Raw genomic sequence first — 20,050 nt, 5'->3', positions numbered from 1 at the left:
GACGGTGTTAGGCCCAGTATGGATTGCACGTGATTGCACAAAGGTGAGAAAGGGTTCCGTATCCCCAGATAACATGTATGGATAGCGTACACATTCAAAATATATGTCTATACATCAGGAGGCAGGGTCAGACGGTGTTAGGCCCAGTATGGATTGCACGTGATTGCACAAAGGTGAGAAAGGGTACTGTATCCCCAGATAACATGTATGGATAGCGTACACATTCAAAATATATGTCTATACATCAGGAGGCAGGCTCAGACGGTGTCAGGCCCAGTATGGATTTGACGGCCCAGACTACACAGCGGAGGAGCAGGGAGAGGTAAAGATTGCAAATGCTGGGGCCCTGCCCAAGCAAGGGGGGCCCACTCGTGGGCGTCGGTACTGGCACTGGGCCCCTCATAGTACAGCGGTGTGTCTGACGGCGGGTGTGCACCACCACCGTCAGAGACACTTGAATGCACTATGAGGGACCCTGTGCCAGTGCCTGCGCCCAAGAGTCGGCCTACCCACCTGTCCAGGGCAACGGCACTCGCATGGTGTCGTGCGCTAGGTGGTGACCCCGGCCATGGAGGGGGGAGGCAGCACAGTTAGGGAGTTTTAGAAAGTGGCATATGTTGATGTTGGACATTCAGCTGATGCAAAAGGTAAAATAGGTCAAGTCCCAGGAAGAGGTGGACCAAAGCAAGCCATTTTTCTGTCACCCTATGTGTCATCAGGGGAAGGTGGGACAAAATCCTTGGAAACCCATGCGTGGTTCATTTTAATGAAGGTTAGATCATCCACATTTTGGGTTGACAGACGGGTCCTTTATTCTGTCAGGATTGATCCAGCTGCACTGAAGACTCTTTCCGATAGCACACTTGCAGCTGGGCAAGCGAGCTCCTGTAAGGCATATTGTGCCAATTCAGGCCAGGTGTCCAGTTTAGCGGCCCAATAGTCAAAGGGGAATGACCTGTGTGGGAGAACATCGATATGGGAGGAAAAGTAGTTTGTAACCATAGTTGATAACTGCTGTCTCCTGTCACTTTCCATCGATGCAGTATTACCAGTTGTGTGAGCGGTACTTGAAAAATCAGTCCACAACATTGTCATGAAACCCCTGTCTCCAACGCCACTTCTGCTGTGTGCACCACGAACACCTCTGCCAAGCTGCCCCCGGCCCGTACGGCTCGTGTGAGAACCATCACCGCTGCTGTGTGCTGGGAATGCCTCAAGCAACCGATTTACCAGAGTTGCTTGTTTATTAGCCAATATTAGGTCAAGGTTCTCCTGTGGCATGATGTTTTGTAATTTGCCTTTATAGCGAGGATCCAGGACGCTGGCCAACCAGTAGTCGTCATCGTTCATCATTTTGGCAATGCGGGGGTCCCTTTTTAGGATCTGCAAGGCATAATCTGACATGTGGGCCAATGATCCCGGTGTCAATGATGCACTGCGAGTGCTGGTTGGAGGAGCACTTTCTGGCAAATCCACATCCCTCCAGTCACGCACAAACCCTGTACCAGACCTTGCCACGCCAACATTTTCACTTGCCCCATGAGATGCATCCTCCTCCCCTAAGTAAACATCCTCCTCCTCCTCCTCCTCTTCTTCCTCCACCTCGTCCAGGAGAGGTCCCTGAGCAGACAATGGCTGAATGTCATCAAGGATTCCCTCCTCCTCTTCCTCATCAACATTGGCTGCAGAAGCCTGCTCCTTAAGGTGCGTCAAAGTTTGCATGAGCAGAAGCATAAGTGGGATGCTCATGCTTAGGATGGCGTCGTCTGAACTTACCAGCCGTGTGCATTCCTCAAAACACTGAAGGACTTTACAGAGGTCTTTCAGCTTCGACCACTGCACACCGGTCAACTCCATGTCTGCTCTCAAAGTGCCTGGCCGTGTATCCTCCCTCAAATGCATTATGGCCTGCCTCTGCTCGCACAGCCGCTCCACCATGTGCAGGGTGGAGTTCCACCTTGTTGCAATGTCGATAATGAGGCGGTGGTTGGGAAGGTGGAGCAATCGCTGCAGCTTCTGCATACGAACGGAGTGTACAGGCGACCGGCGGATGTGCGCGCACAGTCTTCGCACCTTCTGGAGCAGGGCTGTTAACTCCGGATAATTTTTGAGGAAGCACTGCACCACCAGGTTCAAGGTGTGAGCCAAGCAAGTTATGTGGCTGAGTTTTGAAGGGGCTATGACTGCCACAAAATTACGGCCGTTATCACTAACTACCTTGCCTGCCTCAAGATGTACACTGCCCAGCCATGACTCAGTTTGTCGCTTCAAGTACTCGGCCAGCACCTCGGCGGTGTGTCTGTCGCCCAAACACATCATCTGCAACACAGCCTGCTGACGCTTTCCACTAGCTGCTCGATAGGGGGACACCTCGTGTGCAACAGTGGCAGCTGCAGATGGAGTGCTCGTACGACTGCGCTCTGTGGACGAGCTTTCACTTCTGGAGGAGGAGGAGGAGGAGGGTCGAACGCCTACAGCCAACTGTTTCCTATACCGTGGGCTAGGCAGCACTGTCCCACTACCGCTGTCCCCTGTGGACCCTGCATCCACCACATTAACCCAGTGCACAGTGATGGACACGTAACGGCCCTGGCCATGCCGACTGGACCATGCATCAGTTGTGAGGTGCACCTTTCCGCTCACTGACTGCTTGAGTGCATGGACAATGCGGTCTTTCACATTATGGTGGAGGGCTGGGATGGTTTTGCGAGAGAAGAAGTGGCGACTGGGTAGGTCATAGCGTGGTACTGCATAGGCCATGAGTTCGCGGAAAGCTGCGCTTTCCACCAACCGAAAGGGCATCATCTCAAACGAGATTAGTTTGGCAATGTGGGCGTTCAAATCCAGTGAACGCGGATGAGAGACTGAGTACTTCATTCGGTCCTATTTTGCTCTTGCCACTACCATCAGATCCACCACCAACACCATCATTACCAGCTGCCAACCCCCGCCCAATTCCACGGCCTCTTCCACCAGCCTTCCTCATTTTTGGTAAAAATGTAGACAAAATCCAACAAACTATATAGTAATGTAAAACAAGGTACAAGGTGTCTATAGGACAGGGGACATTTTGAATTTCTGCTCACACTAGTGGACACTGGACACTTTTGGATTGTGTGAGGCCCAATGAATCTCTGAGCGCTATGTGACAGGCTCGATGGCACAGCTGTGACCAAAGTGACTAGAGGATAAGTGAGATTTTGAATTTCAGCAGACACTTGTGGACACTGGACACTTTTGGATTGTGTGAGGCCCAATGAATATCTGAGCGCTATGTGACAGGCTCGATGGCACAGCTGTGACCAAAGTGACTAGAGGATAAGTGAGATTTTGAATTTCAGCAGACACTTGTGGACACTGGACACTTTTGGATTGTGTGAGGCCCAATGAATATCTGAGCGCTATGTGACAGGCTCGATGGCAAAGCTGTGACCAAAGTGACTAGAGGATAAGTGAGATTTTGAATTTCAGCAGACACTTGTGGACACTGGACACTTTTGGATTGTGTGAGGCCCAATGAATATCTGAGCGCTATGTGACAGGCTCGATGGCACAGCTGTGACCAAAGTGACTAGAGGATAAGTGAGATTTTGAATTTCAGCAGACACTTGTGGACACTGGACACTTTTGGATTGTGTGAGGCCCAATGAATATCTGAGCGCTATGTGACAGGCTCGATGGCACAGCTGTGACCAAAGTGACTAGAGGATAAGTGAGATTTTGAATTTCAGCAGACACTTGTGGACACTGGACACTTTTGGATTGTGTGAGGCCCAATGAATATCTGAGCGCTATGTGACAGGCTCGATGGCACAGCTGTGACCAAAGTGACTAGAGGATAAGTGAGATTTTGAATTTCAGCAGACACTTGTGGACACTGGACACTTTTGGATTGTGTGAGGCCCAATGAATCTCTGAGCGCTATGTGACAGGCTCGATGGCACAGCTGTGACCAAAGTGACTAGAGGATAAGTGAGATTTTGAATTTCAGCAGACACTTGTGGACACTGGACACTTTTGGATTGTGTGAGGCCCAATGAATATCTGAGCGCTATGTGACAGGCTCGATGGCACAGCTGTGACCAAAGTGACTAGAGGATAAGTGAGATTTTGAATTTCAGCAGACACTTGTGGACACTGGACACTTTTGGATTGTGTGAGGCCCAATGAATATCTGAGCGCTATGTGACAGGCTCGATGGCACAGCTGTGACCAAAGAGACTAGAGGATAAGTGAGATTTTGAATTTCAGCAGACACTTGTGGACACTGGACACTTTTGGATTGTGTGAGGCCCAATGAATCTCTGAGCGCTATGTGACAGGCTCGATGGCACAGCTGTGACCAAAGTGACTAGAGGATAAGTGAGATTTTGAATTTCAGCAGACACTTGTGGACACTGGACACTTTTGGATTGTGTGAGGCCCAATGAATATCTGAGCGCTATGTGACAGGCTCGATGGCACAGCTGTGACCAAAGTGACTAGAGGATAAGTGAGATTTTGAATTTCAGCAGACACTTGTGGACACTGGACACTTTTGGATTGTGTGAGGCCCAATGAATATCTGAGCGCTATGTGACAGGCTCGATGGCACAGCTGTGACCAAAGTGACTAGAGGATAAGTGAGATTTTGAATTTCAGCAGACACTTGTGGACACTGGACACTTTTGGATTGTGTGAGGCCCAATGAATATCTGAGCGCTATGTGACAGGCTCGATGGCACAGCTGTGACCAAAGTGACTAGAGGATAAGTGAGATTTTGAATTTCAGCAGACACTTGTGGACACTGGACACTTTTGGATTGTGTGAGGCCCAATGAATATCTGAGCGCTATGTGACAGGCTCGATGGCACAGCTGTGACCAAAGTGACTAGAGGATAAGTGAGATTTTGAATTTCAGCAGACACTTGTGGACACTGGACACTTTTGGATTGTGTGAGGCCCAATGAATATCTGAGCGCTATGTGACAGGCTCGATGGCACAGCTGTGACCAAAGTGACTAGAGGATAAGTGAGATTTTGAATTTCAGCAGACACTTGTGGACACTGGACACTTTTGGATTGTGTGAGGCCCACTGATATCTGAGCGCTATGTCACAGGCTCGATGGCACAGCTGTGACAAAAGTGACTAGAGGATAAGGGAGATTGGATTGCTTTTAAAAAAGCAGTTTGCAGAGCAGTGGGTAAACAGCAATGCCAGCCTGTCAGGAAGCCTTAAAAGGCAGCCCAACAACAAACACCACTGATACACCACAATATAGCCTCCCCTTGCACTGCACACACAGTGACTGGTGTGTTGTGCAGGCCAAATCGCTAGCAGCAGAAGCAGTTTTTTTGTCTTCTTCCCTGCCTAACGCTCTCCCTACAGAATCAGCAGCAACCTCTCCCTATACTGAGATCGGCAGAAGTAAGATGGCGGTCGGCGTGCACGCCCTTTTATACCCCCTGTGACGCCCACCAAAGCAAGCCAATCACTTGCATGCCCTTCTGAAAGATGGTGGTGACCCGTGCCTATGTCATCACGTTGCCCACAGTGTCCGTGGATCCTGATTGGCTGAAAAAGAGCGCAAAACAAACTTTTGAAACGCGACTTTGGCGCGTAAGTCGCCGACCTCGTGGCCGACCTCATCCTAGGGTCGGGTTTCGTTTCATGAAACCCGACTTTGCCAAAAGTCGGCGACTTTTGAAATTTTTCTACCCGTTTCACTCATCCCTACTCACAAGTGTCCGATCAGATTAATCCATGAGTTTATTAATAAGGTAAAAAAACAAAGTAAACTCAGAAAAAGGCCGGGGTCATACTTGCGAGAAACTCGCACGAGTCTCGCATATCAATACCCGGCACTGCAGACGGCACTAGGGACTGGAGTGCTCAGCTGCATAGAAATACATGCAGCTGAGCGCTTCGGTCCCGAGTGCCAGTGGCAGTGCCAGCTATTGAGATACGAGACTCGTGCGAGGTTCTCGCAAGTGTGACCCCAGCCAATCTCAAACATGACACTGAAAAGCATCAAACTAAGGCCACGTTCACACTATCTGTATTTGGTGAGTTTTTTACCTCAGTATTTGTAAGCCAAAACCAGGAGTGGGTTATAAATACAGAAGTGGTAACTTGTTTCTATTATACTTTGTCTCTGATTGTTCCAGTGTAAGGTTTGGCCAAGACCGTAGTCGTGGCCGAGGACTCCAGGGCAACAGTACCCTAGCCTCCCCTCACATAGACATGACAGTTTTCTGTCAGCATACCTATAGCTCCATTCTTCTCATCCTCAGAGCCTTCTCCAGGTGGCAGCACACCTTTATCTACTTTTTTGGCAGAAACAGAGACACAGTCCAATTCCAACTTTAAATAAGGAACTTTACTTATTTGTGTTCCCAGTCCGTCCAGTACAATTACAGCGTACACATCAGGTAACACACAATTTGCTTTCTTCTCACTCCCTATTTTCTCACTGTCATCTTCCAGACAGGAAAGATGTATATCTTTGTACGGTGTTAGCCAGTAGATAGAAAAATATTCAGGATTAAGAGTCCTCAGTAGTTGATAACTTTTAATGGCTAACTGAAAAGATGGTAACACATTGCAAGCTTTCGAGACTACTCAGGTCTCTTCATCAATACTAGACTAATACAAAATCTGAAGTCACATATTTATGCACAATACAGCCTAGAAAAAATGCAATAGATAAGACAAGTGACGTGAAGCAGAACTATCAATATGGGAGAGGGAGAAACATAAATATAAACATTGGACCAGTTCATAGATAAGGAGTCCGGATGTTTTATGGTCCTCTGATTGGGGTCTAGTTCTGTGTTGTGATGCCCCCACAAGGTTTTAAAAGGAAATTCCATAGTTGATGTAAAAAGACATAAATCCATGCGACACATTCATTCCAGCACTGAGAGTGTCAAAGTTCGTCATAAATTTGTACTCCCAAACTCGTCTCTCTCTCTGAGAATTGAAGTTACCTTTCAATACCAGTAATTTCATATCCACGTTGCTGTGATCAGGGATACAGAAATGTTTTGCCACAGGTAGATCCATTCTTTTTTCTCTTATTGTGTGACGATGAGCATTCATCCTTGTTCTAAGCTTTTGCCCTGTCTCCCCCACATACAGACCCCCAGTTGGACATTTAGTACAAATAATTAAGTACACCACATTAGATGTAATGCAGGTGAAAGTACCTGGGATCTTGTAGTCCTGATGTGAGTTGGGGATCTTTATCTTGTCCGTGGTCATTATAAATGGACAGGCTTTACATTTTTTCTGGTTGCAAGGAAAGGTTCCTGTAGCTGTTGGAGAGGACAGGGAGCTTCTGACAATGATGCTTCTTAAATTTGGGGGCTGCCTAAAACACAGCAGTGGGGGGTCTGGAAAAATGGATTTTAATCGGGCATCTTTTTGTAGTAAAGATTGTAATTTCTGTGCAGCTCCCCTTAGCACCTCCAGATTTGGGTTGTAGGTGACTACTAGAGGCACTCGGTTATTTTCTTCTTTAGCTTTGTAATGTAGCAGGTGATTCCTTGACAATCTGGTGGCTCTTGTAATTTGGTTTTCAATTGTTCTTGGATGGTAACCCTGATTCAAAAAGGTCTTTTTGAGGCCTCCAAGGTGTTTGTCTCTATCCATGGGGTTGGAACATATACGATTGTATCTGATGGCTTGGCTATAGATAATAGAGTTCTTTATGTGTTTTGGATGGAAACTGTCCCATTTAAGGTATGTTGGACGGTCGATTGGCTTCTGATACAGGGATGTCTCTATTTCATTGTTTTTTAGCTTAATGATGGTGTCCAAAAAATTAATCTCAGTACTGGAGTAGTTGAGTGTTAAATTGATGGTGGGATGAAATTGATTAAACTGTTCGTGGAATGTCTTTAGCTGTTGCTCAGACGGTGTTAGGCCCAGTATGGATTGCACGTGATTTCACAAAGGTTAGAAAGGGTACCGTATCCCTGGATAACATGTATGGATAGCGTACACATTCAAAATATATGTCTATACAGCATGAGGCAGGCTCAGACGGTGTTAGGCCCAGTATGGATTGCACGTGATTGCACAAAGGTTAGAAAGGGTACCGTATCCCTGGATAACATGTATGGATAGCGTACACATTCAAAATATATGTCTATACAGCATGAGGCAGGCTCAGACGGTGTTAGGCCCAGTATGGATTGCACGTGATTGCACAAAGGTTAGAAAGGGTACCGTATCCCTGGATAACATGTATGGATAGCGTACACATTCAAAATATATGTCTCAGGAGGCAGGCTCAGACGGTGTTAGGCCCAGTATGGATTGCACGTGATTGCACAAAGGTTAGAAAGGGTACCGTATCCCTGGATAACATGTATGGATAGCGTACACATTCAAAATATATGTCTCAGGAGGCAGGCTCAGACGGTGTCAGGCACAGTATGGATTTGACGGCCCAGATTACACAGCGGAGGAGCAGGGAGAGGTAAAGATTGCAAATGCTGGGGCCCTGCCCAAGCAAGGGGGGCCCACTCGTGGGCGTCGGTACTGGCACTGGGCCCCTCATAGTACAACGGTGTGTCTGACGGCGGGTGTGCACCACCACCGTCAGAGACACTTGATTGCACTATGAGGGACCCTGTGCCAGTGCCCGCGCCCAAGAGTCGGCCTACCCACCTGTCCAGGGCAACGGCACTCGCACGGTGTCGTGCGGTAGGTGGTGACCCCGGCCATGGGGGGGAGGCAGCACAGTTAGGGAGTTTTAGAAAGTGGCATATGTTGATGTTGGACATTCAACTGATGCAAAAGGCGAAATAGGTGAAGTACCAGGAAGAGGTGGACCAAAGCAAGCCATTTTTCTGTCACCCTATGTGTCATCAGGGGAAGGTGGGACAAAATCCTTGGAAACCCATGCGTGGTTCATTTTAATGAAGGTTAGATCATCCACATTTTGGGTTGACAGACGGGTCCTTTTTTCTGTCAGGATTGATCCAGCTGCACTGAAGACTCTTTCCGATAGCACACTTGCAGCTGGGCAAGCGAGCTCCTGTAAGGCATATTGGGCCAATTCAGGCCAGGTGTCCAGTTTAGCGGCCCAATAGTCAAAGGGGAATGACCTGTGTGGGAGAACATCGATATGGGAGGAAAAGTAGTTAGTTACCATAGTTGACAACTGCCGTCTCCTGTCACTTTCCATCGATGCAGTATTACCAGTTGTGTGAGCGGTATTTGAAAAATCAGTCCACAACATTGTCATGAAACCCCTGTCTCCAACGCCACTTCTGCTGTGTGCACCACAAACACCTCTGCCAAGCTGCCCCCGGCCCGTACGGCTCGTGTGAGAACCATCACCGCTGCTGTGTGCTGGGAATGCCTCAAGCAACCGATTTACCAGAGTTGCTTGTTTATTAGCCAATATTAGGTCAAGGTTCTCCTGTGGCATGATGTTTTGTAATTTGCCTTTATAGCGTGGATCCAGGATGCTGGCCAACCAGTAGTCGTCATCGTTCATCATTTTGGCAATGCGGGGGTCCCTTTTTAGGATCCGCAAGGCATAATCTGACATGTGGGCCAATGTTCCCGGTGTCAATGATGCACTGCGAGTGCTGGGTGGAGGAGCACTTTCTGGCAAATCCACATCCCTCCAGTCACGCACAAACCCTGTACCAGACCTTGCCACGCCAACATTTTCACTTGCCCCACGAGATGCATCCTCCTCCCCTAAGTAATCATCCCCATCCTCCTCCTCCTCCTCTTCTTCCTCCACCTCGTCCAGGAGAGGTCCCTGAGCAGACAATGGCTGAATGTCATCAAGGATTCCCTCCTCCTCTTCCTCCTCATCAACATTGGCTGCAGACGCCTGCTCCTTAAGGTGCGTCAAAGTTTGCATGAGCAGACGCATAAGTGGGATGCTCATGCTTAGGATGGCGTCGTCTGCGCTTACCAGCCGTGTGCATTCCTCAAAACACTGAAGGACTTTACAAAGGTCTTTCAGCTTCGACCACTGCACACCTGTCAACTCCATGTCTGCTCTCAAAGTGCCTGGCCGTGTATCCTCCCACAAATGCATTATGGCCTGCCTCTGCTCGCACAGCCGCTCCACCATGTGCAGGGTGGAGTTCCACCTTGTTGCAATGTCGATAATGAGGCGGTGGTTGGGAAGGTGGAGCAATCGCTGCAGCTTCTGCATACGAACGGAGTGTACAGGCGACCGGCGGATGTGCGCGCACAGTCTTCGCACCTTCTGGAGCAGGGCTGTTAACTCCGGATAATTTTTGAGGAAGCACTGCACCACCAGGTTCAAGGTGTGAGCCAAGCAAGGTATGTGGCTGAGTTTTGAAAGGGCTATGGCTGCCACAAAATTACGGCCGTTATCACTAACTACCTTGCCTGCCTCAAGATGTACACTGCCCAGCCATGACTCAGTTTGTCGCTTCAAGTACTCGGCCAGCACCTCGGCGGTGTGTCTGTCGCCCAAACACATCATCTGCAACACAGCCTGCTGACGCTTTCCACTAGCTGCTCGATAGGGGGACACATCGTGTGCAACAGTGGCAGCTGCAGATGGAGTGCTCGTACGACTGCGCTCTGTGGACGAGCTTTCGCTTCTGGAGGAGGTGGAGGAGGAGGAGGGTCGAACGTCTACAGCCAACTGTTTCCTATACCGTGGGCTAGGCAGCACTGTCCCACCACCGCTGTCCCCTGTGGACCCTGCATCCACCACATTAACCCAGTGCGCAGTGATGGACACGTAACGGCCCTGGCCATGCCGACTGGACCATGCATCAGTTGTGAGGTGCACCTTTCCGCTCACTGACTGCTTGAGTGCATGGACAATGCGGTCTTTCACATGATGGTGGAGGGCTGGGATGGCTTTGCGAGAGAAGAAGTGGCGACTGGGTAGGTCATAGCGTGGTACTGCATAGGCCATGAGTTCGCGGAAAGCTGTGCTTTCCACCAACCGAAAGGGCATCATCTCAAACGAGATTAGTTTGGCAATGTGGGCGTTCAAACCCAGTGTACGCGGATGAGAGACTGAGTACTTTCTTGACCTACTCATAGTGTCTGGGACTGTGAGCTGGACTTGAGAGCTGCATATGGTGGAAGTAGCGGTGGACAGGGCGGACTGAGAGAGGGTTGATGATGGTGATGGAGTTGGTGTTCTTTCTGATGGCCTAGAATCAGTATTTCGTTGATATAACAGTGGGATTCCCTGACTGCTGTGGTCTTGCAACGACACCTCAACATTTGCTGCTGTGCTAACCGGTGGGCTTACAGTGGGGGAAACAATGTAGCGTTGCTGACTACCTTCGTTGTGATCAGTTGCACATGTGGCACTTGAGGTTTGGTGTTGTGTCCACGCTTGCAAGTGCATGCTGGTTAAATGTCTAAGCATGCAACTGGTATTCAAATTTTTCAGATTTTTCCCTCGGCTAAAGGTCTTTGCGCACTTCTTACAGATAACCTTGGCCTGATCATGAGGATTTTGTTCAAAAAAGTGCCACACTGCACTCTTACTACTTTGGCAGACATTTTGCGGCCTAGCACGCTGTGATCTTTTGACCCTCTGGACAAGCTGTCCAGCAACTCTTTTGATGTTTGGAACCTGTCTTTGGAGTGCTCCGGGCCTGCCAGATAACAGCTGTTGCCATGTCGATGTCTGCTGTGGATGCTCCTCATCTGAGCTATTGGAAGCAACACCCTCTTCCCCCAATGGATGCCAATCTGGGTCAACAACTGGGTCATCCATCACCTCCTCTTCTATGTCATGTGCACCTTCCTCTGTGTCACCGTGTATGGTGGTATAGTGTGCGGGAAGGGGCACCTGAGTCTCATCAGGGTCAGAATCTGGCTCTGTACACTGCGAGGACAATGTAGTGCTCTGAGTGAATGTACCAGCAGAATCATCCATCAGCGGCTGTGCATCAGTGCACTCCATGTCAGATTCATCTTGGCCTGGGTAATTCACCATTTGACTTGATAATCCAGGCATGGTATGTGAAAACAGCTCCATGGAGTAATCAGTAGTATGGCCTGCGTCATCCTTCAATCTTGGTTGGGGTGAAGGACACAAGGAAAGGTGTGGTTCATGAACATGAGCCTCCAATGACGACTCAGTGCTTTTACTTTTTACAACTGAAGAAGAGGAGGCGATAGAGCTGGAGGCTGAGTCAGCAATGTAAGACAAAACTTTTTCCTGATGCTCTGGCTTTAAAAGCGGTTTGCCAACTCCTAGAAAACTAAGCGTTCGAGGCCTTATGTAGCCAGACGATGACGCAGGGTCAGCACCTCCTGCATTCGGTCCTATTTTGCTCTTGCCACTACCATCAGATCACCACCAACACCATCATTACCAGCTGCCAACCCCCGCCCAATTCCACGGCCTCTTCCACCAGCCTTCCTCATTTTTGGTAGAAATGTAGACAAAATCCAACAAACTATATAGTAATGTAAAACAATGTACAAGGTGTCTATAGGGCAGGGGAGATTTTGAATTTCTGCACACACTTGTGGACAGTGGACACTTTTGGATTGTGTGAGGCCCACTGATATCTGAGCGCTATGTGACAGGCTCGATGGCACAGCTGTGACAAAAGTGACTAGAGGATAAGGGAGATTTTGAATTTCTGCACACACTTGTGGACAGTGGACAGTTTTGGATTGTGTGAGGCCCACTGATATCTGAGTGCTATGTGACAGGCTCGATGGCACAGCTGTGACAAAAGTGACTAGAGGATAAGGGAGATTTTGAATATCTGCACACACTTTTGGACACTGGACACTTTTGGATTGTGTGAGGCCCACTGATATCTGAGCGCTATGTGACAGGCTCGATGGCACAGCTGTGACAAAAGTGACTAGAGGATAAGGGAGATTTTGAATTTCTGCACACACTTGTGGACAGTGGACAGTTTTGGATTGTGTGAGGCCCACTGATATCTGAGCGCTATGTGACAGGCTCGATGGCACAGCTGTGACAAAAGTGACTAGAGGATAAGGGAGATTTTGAATTTCTGCACACACTTGTGGACAGTGGACACTTTTGGATTGTGTGAGGCCCACTGATATCTGAGCGCTATGTGACAGGCTCGATGGCACAGCTGTGACAAAAGTGACTAGAGGATAAGGGAGATTTTGAATTTCTGCACACACTTGTGGACAGTGGACACTTTTGGATTGTGTGAGGCCCAATGAATATCTGAGCGCTATGTGACAGGCTCGATGGCACAGCTGTGACAAAAGTGACTAGAGGATAAGGGAGATTTTGAATATCTGCACACACTTTTGGACACTGGACACTTTTGGATTGTGTGAGGCCCACTGATATCTGAGCGCTATGTGACAGGCTCGATGGCACAGCTGTGACAAAAGTGACTAGAGGATAAGGGAGATTTTGAATTTCTGCACACACTTGTGGACAGTGGACACTTTTCGATTGTGTGAGGCCCACTGATATCTGAGCGCTATGTGACAGGCTCGATGGCACTGCTGTGACAAAAGTGACTAGATGATAAGGGAGATTTTGAATATCTGCACACACTTTTGGATACTGGACACTTTTGGATTGTGTGAGGCCCACTGATATCTGATCGCTATGTGACAGGCTCGATGGCACTGCTGTGACAAAAGTGACTAGAGGATAAGGGAGATTTTGAATATCTGCACACACTTTTGGACACTGGACACTTTTGGATTGTGTGAGGCCCACTGATATCTGAGCGCTATGTGACAGGCTCGATGGCACAGCTATGACAAAAGTGACTAGAGGATAAGGGAGATTTTGAATTTCTGCACACACTTGTGGACAGTGGACACTTTTGGATTGTGTGAGGCCCACTGATATCTGAGCGCTATGTGACAGGCTCGATGGCACTGCTGTGACAAAAGTGACTAGAGGATAAGGGAGATTTTGAATCTCTGCACACACTTTTGGACACTGGACACTTTTGGATTGTGTGAGGCCCAATGAATATCTGAGCGCTATGTGACAGGCTCGATGGCACAGCTGTGACAAAAGTGACTAGAGGATAAGGGAGATTGGATTGCTTTTAAAAAAGCAGTTTGCGGAGCAGTGGGTAAACAGCAATGCCAGCCTGTCAGGAAGCCTTAGAAGGCAGCCCAACAACCAACACCACTGATACACCACTATATAGCCTCCCCTTGCACTGCACACACAGTGACTGGTGTGTTGTGCAGGCCAAATTGCTAGCAGCAGAAGCAGTTTTGTTTTCTTCTCAGCAGGACAAAAAAAAAAAATTGGGATTGCTTTTAAAAAAGCAGTTTGCGGAGCAGTGGGTAAACAGCAATGCCAGCCTGTCAGGAAGCCTTAAAAGGCAGCCCAACAACCAACACCACTGATACACCACTATATAGCCTCCCCTTGCACTGCACACACAGTGACTGGTGTGTTGTGCAGGCCAAATCGCTAGCAGCAGAAGCAGTATTTTTGTCTTCTTCCCTGCCTAACGCTCTCCCTACAGAATCAGCAGCAACCTCTCCCTATACTAAGATCGGCAGAAGTAAGATGGCGGTCGGCGTGCACGCCCTTTTATACCCCCTGTGACGCCCACCAAAGCAAGCCAATCACTTGCATGCCCTTCTGAAAGATGGTGGTGACCCGTGCCTATGTCATCACGTTGCCCAGAGTGTCCGTGGATCCTGATTGGCTGAAAAAGAGCGCAAAACAAACTTTTGAAACGCGACTTTGGCGCGTAAGTCGCCGACCTCGTGGCCGACCTCATCCTAGGTCGGGTTTCGTTTCATGAAACCCGACTTTGCCAAAAGTCGGCGACTTTTGAATTTTTTCGACCCGTTTCGCTCAACTCTAGTCGTAAGTATGGTTTAATTAAGATTTATTAAAGGAGTTTGTGTCATTCTTTCAATTAAAGGACTTTTTTCTGGGTATCTGTTTTTATACAATATGACTGTGATGTTTTCTCGCATAGCACTCGGACGTATTCTACTGTAATGTGACTCCGGCCCAAGACCAAAGACCCTGCACAATGGGAAGATGTTAGTGATGCATGAATGAAGAGATACGTGTGGTTAATAATTTGGACTGAAGCGGGTGTATATCTGATGGAAATGTACTGAAAACATAAAACATGCAGTGTACTGTATAGGAAACCATCAAAAAAGAAAATCCTCCACAATCCCCAAATATTATAAATTCAATTCAGAAATGTATTGGACAAGAAAAAACATGAATAAAGACAGGTGAACAGACACAGTGGTCAGCCCATGGCTGTTTCACATTCAGATGGTGTTTTCTCAAACATTACACTTTGTAATGAAGTTGTACAATTATTCTATGCCTGCTTCATTATATTAAAGAGGACCTGTCAAAAGTCCCCAGTTTTTGCACTAATTTTATTCCCACTGAGTATTCTCTCAGTTTTTTGTTGTTTGTTCATACCAAATGCAACATATAGTGTGAGAGATATGGGCCTTTTATTTAGTACTAAATTCTATGATCTTTATCTAAGGGGCAAGGTTCATGGAGTAATAATGTGACTAAAGACATGCCTCAGAGAATCCTGATAAACACCACCAAAATTAGCAGTAACTGAAAAACCTCATATCTCTGGCCCATATGGTGTATTAAAAAAAAAAGAAAAAAACACTATACTCCGGGGAGCAGCAGGAATAAAGGAAGAGCAAAAACTTACCCCTTTTAACCAAAATCTTTAAGATTTTGCACTACTTAATTAACTACTCTTATGCGATAGTATTTGGATTTTTTGTTTATAGCACTCTGTGCAACTCTACAACATGGAATATTTGTTCGTGTGTAGTGGAATGTCTTTTTACATTATCCAGTAATTAGGTCTGGAATTTTATATCTTTTTATGGGCTTTTTTTTAAAGGCATATCCCAAAATGTATTGTTTTTGGCTAATGCATATTTAGACCTGAAAAAAAGACAGCCACATGCCCCTATAATCTTAGTTTATGCTTCCCTCTATCTTTCTTATTTTTTTGTTTTCCTATGATGCAGTATTTTATTCACCAGAGCTATCCTGCTGCTCTGCTCTGAACCCATGATCACCCTGCATGTCCTTGATGTTTTAAGAACCTCTTTGTCCTCTTCTGAGTGTCGCCAGCAATGCCACTCCACTATTATATCTTCTGTGAACATCACTGATGATCGATGAGATAAATGACCATCAATTGTTATAGCCTTGACGTCAAGTATTAACTTCTGCACTTCTTAAATCATTTATACCTAAAGCACTGTTATCATTGATGGTCCTGGTGGTTTTCTTGCTTGGCTGCAGCTGTTATACAGCCAAGAGGCAAACCGTCAGTGTTGGGTAGTGGCTTGTATAGACATAGCCCACGTTCATACATCCACTATTTGGTCAGTAATTTACATCAGTATTTGTAAGCCAAAACCAGGAATGGGTGATAAATCCAGAAGTGATGACTAGGGATGGTCGAACCCAAACTGTAAAGTTCTGGGCCCGTACCGAACACATAGAGTTTGGACACAAGGTCCCGAACACGGGTTTCCATGGGAAACCCATGTTAGAGTTCGGGTCCAGGGCCTGTAAAAGCATAAAATTATTAATAAACATAACTATACTTACCTGTCCAGCCACGGGCACTCCCATCCCGCTGTCTCCCGGCCGCATCTGCTTCCGGGGCCACTCATTAACCTCTGGCGGTATTCACTGCACTCGGCAGTATTTGGCTTTTTCTGGCAGCGTTCGTGCGGTGACATCAGGGTTCAAGCCTCAGTCCGACATAGTCCACATGGATAGCAATGTCAGCCCTGCTACATCACTCTGTATAGACAAGCGTCTATGCAGAGCGAGAAGCAGGCTGATGCTGACAGTGACAGTCAGAGTTCACCCGAGTTCATGGCACTCCACTTAGTGTTACTGGTGCCCAACTCAAAATTGTTTGTTTCACGTATTTTATATGCTGGCACATGTTAGGGACTGATGTATATCATATATGACTGTACATTTCTGTGTATTTGTTATCACTGGTTAAATCAATTATAACAATCCACTCTCCAATTTTTTTTTTTCACAGTGGGTCATCGAAAGAAGCATTAAAGCCTCGTTTACTACAACTTAAATGTCAATTTACTTGGAATCTTCTTCTAAAGAACACGGATCCTGATGAACTAGAAGACAGATTGCATTACCAATTGGAATTTCTTGACACCAAGAACAAATACATGGTGCACAATTTCCTGGCCTATGCGATGCATCTGAAAAAGGACTACACAGAAGCTATACTCAATTTAGAGATGGCAGAAGAAATGATTAAAGATATGAATAAAGAAAACAATCCGGATGGGGCTGATCAAAAATATTTGGTGACTTATGGAAATTATGCCTGGGTGTACTACTACATGAAGCAGTATGAAGATTCGCAGAAATATGTAGATAAAGTAGAGCAGATTTATAAAGAACTGCAAGATAGACAAGACATAGCAGAAATCTATGGGGAAAAAGGCTGGTCACTGCTAAAATTCTGTGGAAAATATTATGAAGAAGCAAAACAATGTTTTCAGAAGGCTTTAGAGCTAGAGCCAGAAAATCCTGAGTGGATCACAGGATATGCAACAGTGGTCTATAGACTGGAAGGTTTCAATAACAGAACATGCGCTGCTTCAGAATGCAAATCACTAGAGTTATTGAAAAGTGCAGTAGAGAAGAATCCAAATGATGCCGTGGTGAAGGCGCTTCTTGCATTAAAGCTGCAAGACCTAAACAGAACTGGTGAGGGAAGAAGATATATTGAAGGAGCCTTAGAACAAGCCCCAAACTCTCCATATCTGCTCCGTTATGTTGCCAAGTTTTACAGAAGGGCTGGGATGGTAGATGAGGCCCTGCGCGTCCTAAAAACTGCAGTAGACCTCATCCCAACTTCTGGATTTCTTCATCACCAAATTGGACTATGTTACAGAAAAAAGTATTTTATTTGCAAAAAAGGGTTTGGAACCAGGAACCCTTATAACAGACAAAAGCAACCAGCAGAATTAAATGGCCTTATCCAAAATGCAATCTTTCATTTTGAGAAAACGGTGGAGTACAAGAAAACATATGTATTCGCAAATGTAGACTTAGCAAATATGTATAGTGAAGCAAAGGAATATCAAAAAGCAGATGAAAGATTTAAAACTGTTTTGGCATTCACCAATCTTACAGATGAGGAGAAGCAGCAGATCTATGACAATTATGGACGGTTTAAAGAATACTGTATGGGGTCTGAATCTGAAGCCATCGACTACTATAAAAAGAGTCTGCAGATCACTGTACTTTCACAAGAGAGAGAGTCAAGTGAAAAGTCTCTAAGAAGAATTTCTTCAAAGAAGATTAGAAACAATATTCGTGATGCTAAGGGTTACGCTTTGCTCGGCTTTGTCTATAAGACTAAAGGAGAAAGAAATGATGCAATTGATAGCTATGAAAAAGCCTTAGAATATGATCCTTACAATGAGGAATATGTGACTGAGCTATGTGAGCTAAAGCTGATGATATAAAAAAAACAAGTGAAATAGTTTTTTTTTCCTTTCATAATTTTGTAAGCTCTGGTTGAATTATATCTAATTTACATCTTTATGTTAGGTGCACACGGTGTGGATTCTGCTGTGGAATTTTCCACGCAGATTTTGCAAAATCTGCAGGTAAAATGACCTGCGTTTTACCTGCAGTTTTAGTGCAGATTTATTGCATTTTTTGTGCAGATTTCCCCTGCAGTTTTCACCTGCAGATTTCTATAATGGAGCAGATGAAAAACTGCTTCAGAACTGCACAAAAGAAGTGACATGCTGCAGTTTTAAATCTGCACCAAATCTGGGTGGAAAAATCTGCAGCATGTGCACAGCATTTTTTGTTTTACATAGCCTTAAATGGTACTGTACATCACTTGCAGTTCTGCTGCAGTTCTGCAGGGCCAAATCTGCACACGCTGTGGTTTTTGCTGCAGTTTTGGCCGCAGCAGAACTGCAGCAGTTCTGCAGACAGTGTACAGTAGCATGTTATCCTATGGGATTTACAATCTGCTGTGCACATGCTGCGGATTTTTAACTGCGGAAAAGCTGCGGTTTTGAATCTGCAGAAAGAAATGACATGTCAATTCTTTTCTGCGGATTCTGCTGCGGTTTACCATCTCCTCCATTGTAGAGGTGATAAACCGCAGGGAAAACCGTAGTTCCACAGATAAAAAATCTGCAGACCAATCCGCAGTGTGTGCACTTAGCCTAACTGCCTTAGAATTGATATTTAGCTATTTTTATGTGTATAGGTTTGTAGCCATAAGTATTCGCTAAAGGGAACCTGTCAGCAGGATTGTGCACAGTAACCTACACACAGTGTCAGGTCGGCGTCGTTATACTGAATAAAATGATACCTTGGTTGAAGAAATCCGTCTTGGGCTGTTTCTTAATCTTTATTTTCTGTTTTTTGTTAATGATATGCTCGTGTCCTAAGGTGGGGTTTGTGTATGTGGTGCTCTGATTAGATATTCATAATGCAGACTGCACTGATCCCTAACTGACCTGCCCCCAAGTTTGCATAATGAATATACTAATGTGTGTTTGAAAAAAAGCATGTCACTTAATCAAAATGGTGGTGCTTGCGCACTTTCTCTTATCGGTTAGTCTTATTATCTTCCTGTGTTTCAAAGAAAAAAAAAATCTATCACGTTCCGATAATGCTACTGTGCAAGCGCTGCCGCTAGCTCCTTGTTGTATGTATGTACACTACAACAAAATGGTGCTGGTGGTGGCGCTTGCGCAGTAGCATCTTTCAGTACGCGATATATGCTACTGGGCATGCGCAGCCTCTGGTGCCATTTTGTGGTAGTGTAAAAAATTTTTTACTGCAGCAACAAGGAGCCGGTGGAGGCGCTTGCGCAGTAGCATCTATCTCATATCAAGAGGTGCTACTACGCAAGTGCCACCCCGGCGCCATTTTGTAGTGTATATTTTTTTGGCTGCAGCAGTAAGGAGCCGGTTGCGGCGCTTGCGGGATGATTTGCCATTTTTTATTGGTACCATTTTTGGGCACATGACATTTTTTGACCGCTTTCTATTCCGATTTTTGGGAGGC

At 46.3% G+C, this 20,050-nt stretch overlaps 1 protein-coding gene across 3 annotated transcripts in view; it reads left to right on the top strand.

The window, feature by feature from the left end:
- The window catches only part of LOC141051292 (interferon-induced protein with tetratricopeptide repeats 5-like), a 28,951-nt gene extending 9,588 nt beyond the window's left edge, over window positions 1-19,363 (top strand). For all 3 annotated transcript variants that reach the window (XM_073548182.1, XM_073548184.1, XM_073548183.1), the window contains exon 2: window positions 17,022-19,363. In XM_073548182.1, the coding sequence (XP_073404283.1) occupies window positions 17,022-18,480 (1,459 nt within the window). In that variant the 3' untranslated portion in view covers window positions 18,481-19,363. The remainder of the gene's footprint in view (window positions 1-17,021) is intronic.
- Window positions 19,364-20,050: the final 687 nt, after the last annotated feature.

Source organism: Dendrobates tinctorius, unplaced genomic scaffold, assembly GCF_039654945.1.
Source record: "Dendrobates tinctorius isolate UK_male_01 unplaced genomic scaffold, ASM3965494v1 ptg000156l, whole genome shotgun sequence".
Taxonomy (NCBI): domain Eukaryota; kingdom Metazoa; phylum Chordata; class Amphibia; order Anura; family Dendrobatidae; genus Dendrobates; species Dendrobates tinctorius.
Note: the sequence above shows the minus strand (reverse complement) of the source record. Positions and strands in the feature narration are given on the sequence as shown.